Raw genomic sequence first — 17,281 nt, 5'->3', positions numbered from 1 at the left:
AGATGACACTAGGTCTTTATTCATTCAGAGAAGTCTCTACTGAAATCTGGGAAATATGAATGAAATATATTCTCATCAACTATTTTTTAAAGGAAGTCTCCCTTTTTAATTTAGTAAGGAAGTCATCATGTTTTGCTAACCTGACAGTCCTTTTCAGAAGGACAAACATGCAATCTAATCAGGTATAGAATACAGAAAGATTTACACTTTAAGAGAAGCAGTCACTGAGGAATTTCTTTTCAGCTGATGTTAGATCATAAAACTAATCAGTCCCTCCCTTTTACAGGTCTTCATAATGTAGAAGTGATGAAGGAGCTCGTGAAAGACCACCAGAATACCCAAAAGTATTAAACTAAGAATCAAAAATTATTTCAGGTTAAACAGCCTGTAAAATCCGTTGCCCCAAAAAGTGAAGTGTTATACCATGGGTAGATACTGGAAAAGATTCTTAAGTTTTATCAACAAGTATTTGTGGTCATTTCTCCCATCACACATTAATTTAGGCTTTCATTTAGGCTACTGGCAAACTGCTAACAGCAAAAGATGATGTTTCTTCAAAATAAGTCTGAGCACAACAGGATTCTTTGCCCATCTGATGTAGTGTTGCATGATATCAAAATGGCAACACCAGCCACTCCCACAACTGAAAAAAGACCTGTGCAACAAGTTTCATGGCATTCTAGAGACTTCATAATACGTATTTGGGTTTTGTTTTCCTCTAAGGCTTCATCTAGATTAACAAGTATCCAAGAATAGACTTTTGGGGAACAGCTATTTCTTTTATCTTTGCAAGAGTACTCATTAAGTAGTGATACTCTACCAGGACAAGGGAATTCAGGCTTCAAATTGGAGGAGCAGGAAGTGCTTATCCCTGGAATGGTAACTCGGGTCCTACCCCACAGACAATAGCTACCCATGCACTAACTATTAGTCACCTCACAAATCACACCCTGATGCACAGAAGGAAAACTAAAGCCAGTGCTAGTTAACTTAATGTCAGGCTGTCAAACACAGAGGTGCAGTTTACTGTTGTTACAGCAGGGACAGGAAATTCCAGGAGAGTTTTGAAAGCACCTATGGCAGAAGGGTGGTGGACAAGACAAACTCCCAGAGCCTAAATTAAGACATCCTTGCTTTTGAATCACAGAAAAGTTAGTCTGAATTAGTAAGTGCTGGAGCAGACATAAACAGAATCAAACCCAGGTGAGTACTTTAAAGTGACCCTCATGCTGAAATTTTAAGAAGTTTCATTGTTTTACACATACCCCTAATTCATTTGGACTCATATTCCAAGTATTCTCATACACCAACCCCTAAAAGTGCTACAATCAACCTTCAAAGCAGATGAAGCAAAAAACCCCCCAAAATTCCACAAAGGCACTCGACTTTGGAAGAAAAAACCCCTTTCTACCAGGAAGGAGTAAGGCCTCATTTCCAAAAATACCAACTCTGCAAAGAAATCATCCCTGCCTTTAAACTGCTCCCTCCATCAGCCCAACTACTCCTCATGTTAGCATAAGCACTTTCAAGACTACAGCTACTGGTCAGGAAACTAATCCAGGCCAGAACTCACCCAGCCAAAAAGATACTTATTTCCATCCAGACTAGGTCTCTGGTGTGTCCAAACACTAAGGCCAGCCAAAAGAGAAGCATGGCAAGAGGGTTTCTACCAGCACAATGTTAAGCTTTACGTTCAGGAAACTACTGCCTCAGCATGGAACACATACCACACTTTAAACCCCCTCAATTTACATTTATGTTCTTGACGCTTCTGCACTTCTGCCTGGACTGATTTGTTCTCTTCATGCTGGCTATTCTTCATGCAGCTCCTGAGGTCAGAACTCACTCTGGAACAGAACAGATGAACTAGTGAAACTATGTAAAAGAGAAAGGTAAGGTGGGGTGGGGGTGGGGTGGGAAATAAAAGCAGTGTTCAATGTTTAATGCTTGTTCAACAAAATGCGTAGTCCCACACCCCTAACAGCAGCACCATTGATAACTGCTTGAGGACCCCTTCACTTACCAGAAAAGCCATAAGCAAAACCAAAGGAATATTTTAATCAGCTTTAATACTTTCACCAGGATGACTGAACTCATTTTACAAGCTTCTCTACCTACCTGTTCTCAAACTCTTTAGCATTTACAGCTCTGACAACCTAAAGCTCCGGATGCCTCACGCCAGATTACAAGTGCAATATGACATTTTAGAGCCAGCTCTGCCTACTTCAGATGGCCTTTTTCTCCTGTGCTGTGGAATAGCAAATCACACACTGAAGGAGTTTTTATTGCTAAAGAGGTGTAAATGAGAGCAAATATCACTCCTTACACACTGTCAGTGCAGCAGTGAATATACTGATTATATCAAATAACAAAATCAGCTCTGACACAGTTCTAACCTTGCCACCCTGAGGAAAAGCAGCCTCTGCTCACTGAAGCAAGCTTTGTTACCCTTATCAATTAAGGGCTTAAAATACTCACATTTACAGAAATACAATATTTACAAGACAGCAGATAATTTCTTTCTGTAATCCTTGTCAGTCCTCAGAGTGGCACACATGCTAAAAACCCTGAGAACGGTAAGGAAGTCCAGAGGAGTAATTCTCAAGAGAGGCACATATTCTTGCTGCACTCAGTGATGAGGGCCAAGCAGTGTTGGCTTTCACACCAGTTGGATTTCATACCCTTTGAATTTAAGTGCTTTCCCTCCAGGTTCTTCTGCCATTTATTTAGTACAAGACACTCAAGTCTAGGTCCTGGCTGCATTTTTCACTTGGCAAGTCTATTTTTAATTGTTTATCAGCTTCAAAGAGCACTACTGATAAGAAGTTTGTTGGAGCTGTGGGTGCTCAGTGATACTGAGCTTTTAAAAAATATTTGGAAATTATCTCTTTTTATTTAACACTCACTCTGCAAAAATCACAAATGCTACATACAAGCCTTAACACTCACTCTGCAAAAATCACAAATGCTACATACAAGCCCTAACCAGGAAAGGGGATGCTCAGAGGATACATGGGGAGTGCTCCACTGCTAAGGGCATCTTAAGACTGCTGATGCAAGCTGCATCCTTGCCAGTTTCTGTGCTGTGCAACCCTGGAGAAGATTTCCCGAAGTTTACAAACTTCTTTATTAACATAGAAAAGCCTCAGGAGTGAAGGACTTCACCCTTCAGAAGACACTTGATACAAAATGAATACTTCCCATGGGGAATATTATCACCTCAGAAGTTTTGTTACACACAATAGGACAATAGAGCACACTGAATTGAATGGAAGCATCTTTTTATCCACTTTGGGTTTCCTGAAATTTTGAATCAAGAAATAGTTTTCTTCCATTTTTCAAACCTAATCTTCTGCTTGGCAAATGACCAAACAGTAAAGAAAGGTGTTTTGAATGAAGATTGTACCCAAACTCTTAGGAGGGTGAAAGAGAAAATAAACCAGTAATTGCAGCTCTTTTCTACACTACAGACAACACAAACAGAGAACACAGGGACCTCTGCAGATTAGCACTGATGGTGAGTTAATGCAAGGCACAGCCAGTGCCCCTCTCTCTTTACAAGGTATTGGCTCTGATTGAGGACATTAAGTTACTGGAGGTTTTAAAGACATGTTTTGAAGCTGCTTGGACACCACTCAAGAAGTATCAACCTACTAAAGTACAACCCAGGGAGCAAAGCTGCCCAGTGCTGAAAACATGCATGCTCCAAAAATGCAAGGCATTCTTGCTCTGGCCCACTCCAAGGGAATGTCCCAAAGGGAAAGCAAGTCACTTCTACTCCTTTACTGCAAAGGTGATAGCAAACGTCTGTTGAATACCTGGTGCATGGCATAAAATACCTTGCATGAATTTACATTCCATCAAATCTTTGACATATGGGCAAGGTTTGACAAGTTTGAAGGGAAACAGGCATAAACTGAAAATTTAAAGTGCTCCACATGTCCATTGTTGAGCTTAGAACACGTGGGAAAAAACACATCAGAAGGCTTCCAGAGCAAGAAGGTGGCTGGAATACAAGATCTACACAGCAGAACAACAGAGTTAGCTGTGAAAAGACCCAGGGGAGATCCTACTGCTACCTTCAAAGGGAAGCAAAGAGAAGATGGAACCACACTCTTGGAAGCAGAGAGTGAAACAACAAGTGCAACAACAAGTGGTCAAACATTGGAGTAGGTTGCTCAGAGATACTGTGGAAACAAAAATATTTGCTAAATACAACCCTAAATTACCTCATCTAGCATCAATGCTGGCCCTGCACTGAGCCAGTGGTTGAACCAGGGTACCACAAGAAGTCCCTTCCAACCCAAATCATTTTACAATTCTCTGGCACTACGTGAAATGAAGGATATACTTTAAACTTCACACACAAAACATTGAGACTTTTTTCCATCTATGCAGTTATAACTATGATGCTCCTATTGGTCTCAGCACTCACTTCCATACAAGTTCTAGAAGCCCTGGAACACTTCTGCAAGCTCTCAAATACTCATCAGTTCTTTAGCAAATGTACAGATGTACAGTAACTTTAGGCAATCTATTGGGACCTGGACTTTCAGAGTGGTGGACATCCAAATCCACCCAGTATTGAAGAGAACAGCATTAAGAGCACAGATACTGTGTTTCACTGTTTAGGAGACAGAGAATCACGTGTGCTATGAAGTATGAAGATCCACATCAGACAAGGCTCCTGTAGGAACTTCAGTAAGAAAAGGGGGAAGCAGTACTGACAAGAGACCTCACTACTTCTCTTTAATTTGCAGGAGAAAACCCAGGACCAGTAAGTGAATCGAAACTAACAAAAAAGGAAAAATCCATCTTTGAAGTAGTAAGGGCTACTGTGTACTCTTTTCTCCACAATGTTAACAAGAAATTGTATCTCTCCAATAGGCAATAGGAAAGGTGCCAAAAGGCAGATGAAAAGTCTCCCCTGGCTGCCAGCACAGGACAGCCTGTTTCAAGAGGCAGCACAACGTACTGACCAACAACTGCACTGGATCAAGCACTTCTAACCAGGAAGAGCCAGACTGATAACACAGCAGGACAAACATTCAATGCTATCTCCCTCCTTTGAGTCTGATGGAGATGGAGAAAACATCACTAAGGATTTGTTTGCACAAGTAACTCAAAGCAGATATCTCCAAAAACATTACAGATGTCATGTCAGGCAAGTGAGACATCTAAATATTTGATAGTCGGCTCCATCATATTGTGATGGATGCTGACAAATTCTTCATGTAGATCAAAATGTTGGTAGAACAAGGAGAGGATGCAGCTGCTTCAACAGGACAAAACGATTTCCACACACACTACAGGAGCAAAGCATAAAGTAGTCTGGGATCATATAATGCTCCAGGCAGCTCAGAGTAGGCAGGAGTCAACAGCAGTCACTCTTCGGCAGGAAGGAGAGAAGAGTATTAATAAATATGGAAGGTAGGCAAGGATCAAGTAATCAATGAGTACCTTTTGAGTATTCAGTATTGCCACAGGAAGCGATAAATCTCTCTTCAAAGATCAGAAGTGGCAGTAAGTTATATACTCAGCAGGAATGCTGGATAACACTAACTTCTTCCATCCTCCAAAAAGAAAAGAAAAGAAGAAAGGTTTTAATAATCTGATAAGCTTTGACTGAAACTACTAGCCTTCAAAAATTCTTTTTTTTCCAACCTGTAATGTGGAAACTCCTGAAGTGCCTCTAAGGGGTTTTCTTGCAGTACATACTGGAAAAACAAAACTGAAGTTCAGATTGCACCTCCACTGCAAACAGTTTACACATAGGAGAAAGCCACTGGTTAAAATGTAATACTGTTAACTTATGTCATAGAATTATACAACCAGAACCAGGGGGTATTTTTAATTCAGTAGCATTTCCTGCTTTCATTTTAAATCTCTGGATGTTAGAAATGGTTTCAAGGGAAGAACTCTGCAAATCAAATACAAGGAGACAGAAAAACTATACAAGAAGCTGAAATAATTGGCCAAAAATCACTACTGGTTCTACTGCAGTGAAAGGCTCTTCCAGAAGCCAGTCCAGAAAAACCATGTCTCTTTCAACATTAAACAACAGGAGAATTCAACTGCCTGGACAACAATTTTAAACATACAAGGAAGTTTACAGCTCCATTTCAAAAGAGTAAAAAACGTTTACAAATAGCCAAATGCTGCTATTACTACTTGTGCTCTTAAAGCCTCTACTTACCCCAAAATATTTTGGGGATGGTTCCATAAAGGCTCAAATCAAACTTAAGGCCTCATTTTTTCCACATCGTCTTACATGCTATTGCCCTCATGAAGCAGATTCTGCTGACCAGTTTAGCACCTGGGGACGCAACTGCCAACACACATGTGGAAGGAGATGGGGTCACAACAATCCTGATGCAAGCCAACTTAATTTTCTAGGGAAGCCTTGACTTTTACCTCCCTAAATGCTTTGGTGTTACTCCCAAAATAGCAAGAGTTGTAAATTTCCTAGTATAGCTCTTATCGGTAGGTTGGGAAAAAAAAGAAAAATTTTCCTTTATCCAATAGGAGCATTAAAAAAAAGCTCTACAAGGACAGATCCCTGTCCAATTAGTCCAGCAGTCTGCCTCCAAAAACTGTAGCAGGAAACACCGTGTAGGGAGAGCAGTCAGTCATGTCTGTGGTTTACCACCCTTATCCCAACACCCAGTCATGGGTTCAGGGATTTTTGCCTCTGGACCGGCTGATCCCTTTCTGAACCTACAGTATCTCCACAGTCTCTTACCAAGTTTTCCATCAACCGTGGTGTATTTGCCTAATTTTTTGCTCCTACAAGCTACAGGCTCACCACAAAACTCACTGCATCTACCCAAGAAGTTGGTCTTGTGTGAGCATGAGGAAGCACAGCAGCCAGACTGAGCACAGAGTGAGTTCTGTGAAGAATTCAAGGGGCAGCAGCAGAGTGACACCATTCACCCTCTTACAAACAAGAGAAACCAGAATTGCCAAACTCAAGCATCATGTGCTTCTGTTGAAATTACCACTCAGAGGAGCACGTGGATTAAATGCAAGTTTGCTCTCTAGCTCTGAGTTCTGAAGATTACATATTCCCACCTTCTTAACATAAGTAACACATGAAAAACACCTTAGCTTCCAGCAATCTCCACTAGAGATGCTTGGGCCATCATCAAGCTATTCACTGTTACATCCTGGAGAGCTAAGAAAGTGTTAAACACTTGTGTCAGGTCTCCACACGAGGCATTATCATAGCTTAAAATTATTGTGTTGTTTACTCCTTCTTCCACAGCTTTATGCTTCATAGTTTAATTCCTGATTAAGTCAGTATTTTAGTCAGCATCCAGTTTAAAACTAGGATCACTGCAGATAATGTAATTCCACACAATACATACAAATGTAATATGTAAAATATGAGTCAATAAATAATTTTATGTAACACAAAATTTTATGGAGCTATGTTTTCTTCAGTGGATTCAAAAAAAAAAATCACCTTGCTTCACCCTCTGAGCATTTTCCATGCTTAGAACCAGGAAGGAAGAACTCCTTTGCTGATACAGGGATTGTCTGGGCAGCAGTGCTCGTGCCAAGGTCCTTGGGCTGCTTGGTAGGCAGCGAGCTGGACATGAGCCAGCAGCTTGTCCTGGCAGCAGAGAAGTAACATTTATTTTTCCAACAGCTCCCCAGTACCACAGCCACAGATCAGGATGTATTAGTCACAAGCCTAGACCAAGTATACAGGACACTATTTGACACATCTCCAACATGTATCAATACCTGCTTACTTTCCCCCGTTCAGAAGATTTTACTGGTTTGATCATATCCTTGATTGATAAGGAAAAGTCCTAAATCTCTCTCTGTTCAAAAAGAGGGAAGGTGGTTCAAGAGAAGAGGAGGTACTATCCATTCTTTTTCTTTAGCACCCCTAGTTTATCACTGAGCCTGACCTCTCATGAATGACAGTTCTCTAAATATAAATGAAACAAAAAAAGTCAGCACCTTGCAGCTGGCTGAAGCAATTTTCAGATTTTTTTTCCACAATCTTGATTCAAAGATGTTAAGACATTAAGAAATACACAACTGCTCTTCATATCAATCAATAGTTAATCACCCTCCCTGTGAAAAACTTAACCCTTTTAATTTTAACTTCTTGGGCCATAAATTCGTATTGTGTTTGTCAGCAAGATTAGAACAAGCTCACTAATATCCAGTATTATGTATCTGAGGACTCTTATCAAGTCACCTCAGTTTTGATGAGAAGCTGCATAGCACATGCTTAATATTTTACTGCACAGCAATACAGCTTAGTTTTCCATCAAATTGGAGATGAATCCCCTTTAACACAGTAATTTTTTTGATGGTTTTGAATGCTGAGGCCAAAACCATATGTAGGGTTTTGGGAATGACTTCATCCCATCCCACACAGGCAAGAACGTACCCCTGCTTATTCCACTAATGCATTTAAGAACTACATTAGGTTCTTTGTCACACCATCACCTTGGAAACTCGTGTTTATGCTGTTTATTCACTGTGACTCCAAAACGTAGTTCAGTCACTGCTTTCTAGGATAACATGTGTCTTGATTTAAATTCAGCTGGAATACCTTGTTCCCAGGTGCACAGCTTTACATGCAGCAGCGTTAGCACACACACTGGACTGGATCTACTTCACCTGACAATCACAATGGCTGCCCTAGTGCTCACTGATTTTCCATGAACCACAAGTTTATCATGAACAAGTTTTTAAAGGCATTTTTCACCAACAAAATCATTAATGAAAACAAACTGTGACAAGCAATTACTAGTTTTTGCTGAATATCCATGGAAACTATTCACTCTTGTATACCTCCAGACTAATCCTGAACTAAATGGCATTTACTGATACTCAGTACTAATACTGATATACAGTAAGGTTGTCAACATCAAGTCCTTTAACAAAGTCAAATAATACATTTAACAAGCTCTTGTTTTCTTAAACCCTTAGTTACTGGGATTAATACTTTTATCTACTTTAATTAAATTCCATACTAAGAATAAATGGGAGAGCTGGTAATAATGTGAACTACATGTGTGTTAACACCATGCAGAGCTAGTCAAACACCCAAGGTGGTCTGGGCACCTGCCACCCTCTCTGCACAGCACCACTTCCTGCCATGCTCATCCACTCTACCTCCTTTTAGTACTGATACATCAGCACTTCTGGAATTTCACTACTGTTCCAAAGTGCATTGGCTATAAAATATCCCTTCCAATATTGCAGTTAAAAGTATTCCAGTGATGAAAAATATGCCAAGGTAAATGTCTCTCTCACCTCCCAATGTACTCTGCTGGGGGGTGGTTATACATGATTTTAAAGTTTTGGCTCGTGTTTGTTTTTTTAATATACTTTACCTGAAGATGTTTGAGACATATACAAGCTTCTAATTATGATGCATGATTAATACAGACAGAGGTGCAATTCACATACCAAACAATCTGATTTGCCTTCTGTTTTGCCAGAATTTGACAAATTCAATGAGGTCAACATAAATTTTCTTACAGTATGGGGAAAAAATATGCAAACCAAGATTTTCACTATAAGATGAACTTACTTAACTCTGTCTTTATATTTGAGCAAAGCTTTCCAGTGAAACCCATGAAGCTTTAGAAATTTCATGAGTGTGCAGCTATGGCAGAAAAATAAGATGCTGCTGATAACTGACTGACATAACAATATATATTTGGGCATACTACTCGCACTAAAGAGTAAAAAAAAATAGCCTGTAGTTCAGCTTGCTGCACTACTACCATTACAGAAGCCCTTGCTGGTGTCACTGGTCAGCACATCCTAACTGATCACTGTGCTTGTGCTTTTAAACACTTTCAAACGTTCCTGGCCTCACCTCTTAATACCAGCCCCACACAGCATACTGAAACCCTCAGGTAGCTGGCAGTAAACTGTGGGAGGGCTTGAACTGAGGGGGTCTCCAAAAACAAACCTTTACATAAGAAATGCAACTCTATCTATGACTCAAACTTCACCTGTAGGGATAGACAGAGAATAATGCTTCGGGAGTCCATTCTATCAGAGATGTCCCCTAAGTCAATGCACGTTAACTGCGCCATTCTCGAGAGCTGTCTCTGCACTACTTCTCTTTTCACCTGTTAAGAGCCACATTGGAAGGAAATTACAATTTTATAGCTTCTAAGTTTTTATAGTACTGAGCAAAACTTCACTTTAGCTTTAATTTACATTAGACACCCAAAACGAGCTGTTCTGTATACAGTTACCTGAATGTTAACATGACCCGAAACATAAAACTCCCTACTCACCTTTTGTTTATTCTACTCTTCTTCTCAAAGTTATTTTTGTTAATCAGAAAAAACCGGATCACTCAGCTGAGCAGCAACTGTTTAGTTTTCATATTAAATATGTCTGGGATAAGTATACCTCACTTAATTCCTAAAGAATGATGAATTATTGGAGAGAAGTGGGAGGAGCAGCAGAACAGGGTGTTTTAAATGAAATTCAAATATCCTTTAGCACCAAAAAAGCAGTATTTTCAGCTAAAGTCAGGACAGGACACAGATTCTTTTTAAGTTTCAGTAAAACACCTGAACGAACAAGGGCCACATATGATCTGAACCATTTTTATGACCACTAAATATAACAAATAAAAAGAGTTTCCTGGATCTGTGTGTGTCTCTAAGACCACGTAAGTTACAGAGCAGCAGAGTTTGATACTGTATTGACTTTTCAAGGTTTAGTACAACAGAGAGTGAACTGGGCATCTGAACTAAAGCCAAATGGATGAACAGGGGTTTACTGTTAAGCAAACAAATCAGTACAGTTCAGCAAGTTAACACAAACAAAACAAGAAGTCAAAGCTTTGGTTTCTTTCAGCTCTGGTCAGTGTGTCCTCTCATGTGTGCAGGTAAAGCAGTGGCTGCTCCTTATTACACGTATTTCTAGAGCACATACAAGCACAGGAGGGAGCAGCATTTGGGATCCTAATGCTTATCATTCCCTTGAGCACTTCCTCTCTGGTAAAGAGGTAAGAGAAGCTGAAGTTGCCAGGATGGGGAATTAGGGAGTTTTTATGCAAATATAATCAATAATATATCTAAAAGAGCTAATGTACGAAAAACTGTTCAGACAGGTCAGGGAGAGCTATCCAGAGGTCAGTAGAACCTGTTCAAGTATGAGGGATAAGTGCAAGGAACAGCCTGGCTTTGCTCCAAGAACACACAGGCCTAATAATACTCAACACATCCAACTTCCAAAAATCTTCACTAGAAAAGCAGTTCTTGGACATGAAGTCCTAGGGGGAGGAGATGAAATTAAATTCTGGAGTAGGCTCCACACAGAAATTCCTTAATAAGTTAGTAATCCCATACAATTAGATTTTTCAGGTAAATGCTGAATAAAGACAAGAATAACACAGGTCAGCTTCTGGCATTCTCAAGACACAACACTGGGAGGGCAGCAGGCGGGTATCAACCTGCAGCCCCAAGAGCTGGTGAGGATGCACGCAAATTAGATACGGATCGTAGTCAAGATCCAGCCTGCTCACATGAAAACAGCTCTTGAAATAGCTCCTTCCCTCAGTAACGCTGCAGGCACGAGTCACCAGCAAACTTAACGCTGTAGTGACAGTTCTCCAAGCTCTGTCCGAAATGGACGAGACTTGCTGTATTATTTCAGTTGCAGGGCCACTGGGGGCTACAGGAACTCGAGTTTTGCACCTTTTGCTCAGGTATTACTCCTCAAAAATATCCCACAAAGTTTCTTGAGCCTTTCTGTGCATCCTAATAGCCACTCATGCACAGTGGATGACATTAAAACTGAGCTAGCCCTACACATCCAGAAGAAAAACAAAATGGAAGTAAAAATCCATCAACCTAGGGAAAAAAAAGCAGCAAGCATTGCTTTGCCCTTATGCTAAAATTGCCCCTTCCTTCAGTTCTGCTGATGTTTTCTACACTGAAGGAAAGCGTTAGGGGGATTGTTTAAGTAAGAACAGCTTGAATACAGCATGGAATTATTTCTTATACCCAATGGGCTTCTGAAAATTCAACATGCTCGGCAGAAGATGGATAAACTGGAGAATTCGAGACGATATTTACACACTTGCTGCACTAAAACAAAAACACATACACTGGAAGTGGTAAACAGTGTTTTAGATGCTTCTAATGACACTTCTGGAGTTTATTACCAGAATCCAGTAACTGGCCAGAGATGAGGAACAGCCATGCATGTATTTAAGAGGAGAAAGGCTCGGCAAAAAAATAGGAAGTCACAAACAGGAAAGCGAGCTCATTCTCACCAACAGGCAAGTCCTAAGGATTACACCGAACAGAGAAGGAAGCACACGACACGACAAAACCCTTCTATCTAAGTCATTTCACAAGGTTAACACAAGGCCAAATCCGATACTATACAAACATATATTCTGAAGAAATCTAAAGTTGATGTCGAGAACAAAAAGCAAACCGTCTGGACACAGAGCATGTGCGGTTTCCTCCTCTGCATCACAAAAAGAATCGGGTTTTGTGCTTCCCCCCCCAAGCAGCACAGACCCATGGAAGGGAGGGAATAACGCCGTCCTTTGCCATGAGATTTCAGGCCATCCCCGGGCAAGCGCCCGGCTGCGGAGGCTCGGGAGGTTCCCGGGGAGGTGCCCCGGGAGTCGGGCAGCCGGGCCAGGTCCCAGCAAGTGACACAGCTGGTCGGCGGCTCGGTGGCAGCCCAGGTGCTCCCGATCGGAGCCTGAAGCCCCGTGGGGACCCCGGGCCCGGAGTGGGGTTGCGGGGACGGGACGGGGGAGGGGGAGCGGACATAGAACGGCGGGGCCGCCGCTCTCCGGGAGCGGCGCGGGGGGTGCGGGGGGGCTGCCGGCCGGTCACCGCGGCGAGAGCGGGCGCCCCCCAGCCGTGCCCGCCCCGGTGCTGCTGCATGGCGCTGCTCAGCCTGCCTTGCAGAGGGAGCTCGAGTCCCGCTCTGCGCCTCGCAGCGCCTCTCACTCCGCCGCACACGCCAGCGCAGCGAGGCGGCGGCCGGCGGGAGCGGGACACGCAGCCGTCCCCGCGGGCAGCGCCCGGCCGGACACCGCGGCAGGACACGGGCGGCGGGCGGAGGGCGCCGGGCCGAGCCCCGCGGAGGTGCGAGGGGGGGGGGGGGGAAGCGGTGGCGGGGCGGGAGGGGAGCGGGCCCGGCGCGGCGGGGCGGGGGAGGGGGGGGAAGGAAGGGACGTGCGGGACGGGAAAGGAAGGGGGGGGGCGGCAGGCGCGGCGGGGAGGGGGCGGTAATGGGGTGGTTAATCAGCGCCGGTGGCGCGGTGGAGGAGACAAAGGAAAGAAAATGGAGTCGGGGCCGGCGGGTGGCGACGGCCGGGGAGGGAAAGGAGGGCGGGCGGCCCGGGCGGTGCCGCAGCCCAGCGCCGCGCTGTGGGGAATGGCGGCGGTGGTGGCGGCGGCGGCGCGGGGACGGTAGAGGGAGACAAAGCCCCCCTTGCTGCCCCGGCGGCGGCCGCTGCGGGGCCCCAGCCGCGCCGGAGCCCCATCGTGACACCTAGAGGCCGGAGAACGCGACTGCAAACCCCCCGCCGCCGCCGCTTACCTGCGCCCCGCGCCCCGCCGAGCTCCCTCCGGCCGCCGGGCCCCGCCGCCGCCCCGCGCCGCCCGCGGGCCCCGCGGAGGAGCCGCCGCGCCCCGCACGCCCCGCCGCGGCCGCCGCCGCTTTAAGCACCCCGGCACCAGCCCCGCGGTTTAATCGCTCTACAGTCGCTTTCGGACACAAAATGGCGGCGGGCGGGGCACAGTGCGCACGCGCCACCCAGCGCGGCTCTGCCGCGGCCGCCGGCCCGAGGGGAGGGGGGCCGGGGGGGGCCGGCGCGCGCGGGGAAGCGGCCGCGCGGGGCAGGCTGGGAGCGGCGGGCGGGGCGGGGCGGGGCGGGGCGGGGGCGGGGGGAGCGAGGGCGCGAGTCGGGCGCCAACTTCAAACGCGCGGGGCCTGCGGCGTCACCCGGCGCGCGCCTGTGCGTGCGTGCGTCAGCGCGTCACGTGCCGCCGAGGGGCGGGCGGCGGGGGGGGCCGGAGGCAGCGCCCCTCCCTCCCCTCAGGGCAGCGCGCGCCCGGCGGGGCGGTGTGAGGGGGGCTGTGCGACTCGCTGTGTTAGTGCTGCCCCGAGAGCCAGATAACTGCACATACCCCCGGCTCTACACGCCGCTCCTCAGCTAGAACCGCCCCCTTCTGCTCAGCCAAAACTGCCCGCTTCACCTCATCTAAAACTGCTCCCTTCGCCTTATTAAAAACTGACCCCTTCACCTCAGCAAAACTTCCAGAGCAGGAGGCTGTACCTTAGCTTCGTGGAAAGGAGCTCCTCCGGAGAAAAAGGCCACAGAGAAAGTCCGTCCTCCGTGCTGAGGAGGGACTTGCCCTGGCTGAAAGACCAAAACTTTCCTTAAGCTGGAAGAGGAGTCAATACAATCGTGAATTAATCCGCAGGAAAGTCATGGGGCAGTTTTGTAAATACCAACAAGTGACTGGAATTAGGCTCTAGAGGGGAAGCCATGTGAGCAGTGGCTGAGGGCACTTGGCTTGTTCAGCCTGGAGGATACTGAGGGCAGAGCTCCTTGTGGGCTGCAGCTTCCTCAGGAGGGGCAGCAGAGGGGCAGCACCAATGGCTGCTCTCTGTGACCAGTGACAGAACCTGGGGGAACAGCATGGAACCGTGTCAGGGGGAGTTAGGCTGCATGTTAGGAAAAGGTTCTTCACCCAGAGGGTGGCCAAGTACTGAAACAGGCTCTGCAGGGAAGTGGTCACAGCACCAGGCCTGACAGAGTTCAAGAAGCATTTGGACAACATCAGGCACGTGGTGTGATTCTTGGGGATGTCCTGTGCATGACCAAGTTTTGGACTTGATGGTTCTTGGGGATCCCTTCCAACTCAGGAGATCCGAGGATTCTACAATTCTGTGATTTAAGATGGTGCTTCCCTGGTGGTTTTAAAGGACCTTGGGCTTGCCAGGCTCATAATCGAGTAGGACAAACCAGCTCCAGTCAGCTTCTGCGCAGCAGGAATGGTGGATGTGCTGCCAGGTGTTTAGTAGGGAGCTTCTGGGGAACTCAGAAAGGTTGATTTCCATCAGAAATTAGACACCATGGTGTTTTATGTCCACATTTTCCCCAAAAGGTGAAAAGAGCCATGGCACCCTTGGTGAGATGCATGAATTTATGTGACAATACAGAGGGGCTTGCCTGTCTTTCATTTTCTGCAGTTCCCTGGGTTGCTGAATCTGCTGGGTTTAACATATTTTCTCATCTCCAGCAGTGTTGTAGCAGACCCAGAGCTGATTGACAGGCAAGCTGAGGAGAGGAGAATTCTATGAGCTCATTCTGCATCCTCTTGGTATTTTCTTACCGTAATGTGAAATGGAGCAAGAATAATGGGTTAAAATATTAATACTGCAAAAATCAGACACATTGGAAGGAAGCTGCGTTCTTTTGTTCCTTTTACTCTCCTATCAGTCCCTGGAAGACAATAAGGCCAGGAATTCAGAGAGAAATCTAAGTGTAAAGAAACCTCAACACAAACCTGTGGTGGTAGAACTAAAGAGTTTTAAGGCTGTTATAGTTGAAATCCATGTCAAAAATCTTGCCTCAAATTTGCGCCTCTTGAGATATCACTGCAGGTTGGGGTAAAAGCTGTTCAACAGCTTAAGCTTTACCACAACCTGCTTAACGAGTGACAAACCCATCAGAAAAACATTAGCATACATTAGCATGTGTAAACTGTGCCCTTGCATCCTGGTATGAATAATGCTGATGACTTGCTGAGCTGTGCTGTGGAGAGAAGGGTCCCTCTGCCAGGGGAGTTGGGCTGAGAGTGAGATCAGGCCCTGATGCGGCTTTACGGGTTTCTCCTGCCTAAGCCTAAGCTGTCTCAAGTCCTTGCAAAGCAGCAGAGCGCAGTGGGCTGCGTTCTGAGCACCGATACTCCTTTGGGAGTTGTTGACAACGCAGAGCAAGTTTCCTTCTCAGGATCATGACACCAAGATAAGTCCATTAGCCCGTTTCAGTGGGGCATTGGCAGCTTACTGAGGGGCCAGAGGGGACGATCTGTGTGGATGCAGCCTTGGCTGAAGGAGAAATAAATTATCTACAAAGCAATGGTAAAAAGTGGCCATTAATTATGAGAGGCGACACAACCGTGAGCTCCGGGGTCTTCATTGCATGAGAAATTTGAATCATCAAAAGAGAATATCCTGAAATTGAAGGAACCTCATAATGATCTTTGAGTCCATTGTTAGACAATCAAAAGCTTTGCTAAAATTAAAAAACCAAAAAACACACCCATGGCCTTCCCTTTGGCCACTAGATGAGTTGGTGTAGAAGGAAATTAAGTCAGCACAGCACAAAGTATCTGCTCAGAACATTTCTGTAGTGTGAATTTTAAAAAAATCATTTATATTCTAAACTGTCAAGCCATCAATTCTCATGCTGTAATTTTTGGGAGAATGGCGTATCTTTCGTCTGTAGCCATGAATCCTGCTTTAAGCTCAAAATTTAGCTCAGGCACGAATCAAAATGGAGAGGAGCAGTGGCTGTGTGTAAAACTGCCTCTTGTGCTGCTTTAAATACTCAGCCAGGGCACGGTGTAAAATGGATGCTAATGATCCCTCTGCCTTTTGTTTGAGCCATCCTATGGCAAACAGTCGCATCTTTCTAGTAGGAATGTCGCTGCTTAGGAAGCAGAAGTTTTTTTCCTGGCAAACACCTGTTCCTGGACTTCTACCAAAAGTGTCCTGGACCGTCCACCAACGAGTGCTGGGGGTCTCCCCTACTGATCCTGGTTTTCCTCACTTGGAGGCGCTTGTGAGCTGATAGGCAGGGAATTCAAATCCCCAGCTTCAGTGAACGCTTATCTGTGAGTGCTCCTGAGTATCAGCCTCTGAGCCTGTCCAAATAGACCGCTAGAGGCAGATGCTCCTTCTAGAAAAGTTGCCTGAGTGAGGCCTTTCCCAGAGAGACACCTTGCCCATGAGCAGAATGGAAAGAACTGAAGCCAAGGAGCTTCTGACCACCTTGCTGTGGCCTCGGGTGGGCTCACCCTTCTCATTCCAACTGTGCTTCCATCACCTTCACAATCCCTCAGGAGTCACCACTCCTCTCAGCTCTAAGGAAGACAGTAGTCGAGCTTGAGAGCATTAAATTAAGTTTTGAAGGCACCATTTCATCTCTCTATGAAACAAGGCCCCAGCTGTCACCCCAGGAGTGGTCCTTGGAGAACAAGCCCATACAGATGTGCCTGACAGACCTGCAAGGAACGTG

At 45.3% G+C, this 17,281-nt stretch overlaps 1 protein-coding gene across 5 annotated transcripts in view; it reads right to left on the bottom strand.

Annotated features, from left to right (window-relative positions):
* CTCF (CCCTC-binding factor) overlaps window positions 1–13,589 on the bottom strand; it is a 35,401-nt gene extending 21,812 nt beyond the window's left edge. The window contains exons 1-5 of one of the 5 annotated variants that reach the window (XM_039558293.1): window positions 9,993–12,692; window positions 7,466–7,615; window positions 5,665–5,717; window positions 5,461–5,573; window positions 1,753–1,847 (exon numbers count right to left, since the gene is read on the bottom strand). In XM_039558293.1, coding sequence (XP_039414227.1) covers window positions 1,753–1,806 — 54 coding nt within the window. In that variant the 5' untranslated portion in view covers window positions 1,807–1,847; window positions 5,461–5,573; window positions 5,665–5,717; window positions 7,466–7,615; window positions 9,993–12,692. Of the gene's footprint in view, window positions 1–1,727; window positions 1,848–5,460; window positions 5,574–5,664; window positions 5,718–7,465; window positions 7,616–9,992; window positions 12,693–13,569 lie in introns of those variants that run through there. The other 4 variants (XM_010403405.3, XM_039558294.1, XM_039558295.1 and 1 more) reach the window with 4 other exon arrangements.
* Between the last annotated feature and the right edge of the window lie 3,692 nt (window positions 13,590–17,281).

Source organism: Corvus cornix, chromosome 11 (assembly GCF_000738735.6).
Source record: "Corvus cornix cornix isolate S_Up_H32 chromosome 11, ASM73873v5, whole genome shotgun sequence".
Lineage (NCBI taxonomy): Eukaryota > Metazoa > Chordata > Aves > Passeriformes > Corvidae > Corvus > Corvus cornix.
The sequence above is the reverse complement of the archived record's forward strand: the minus strand, read 5'-3'. Positions and strand labels throughout refer to the sequence as shown.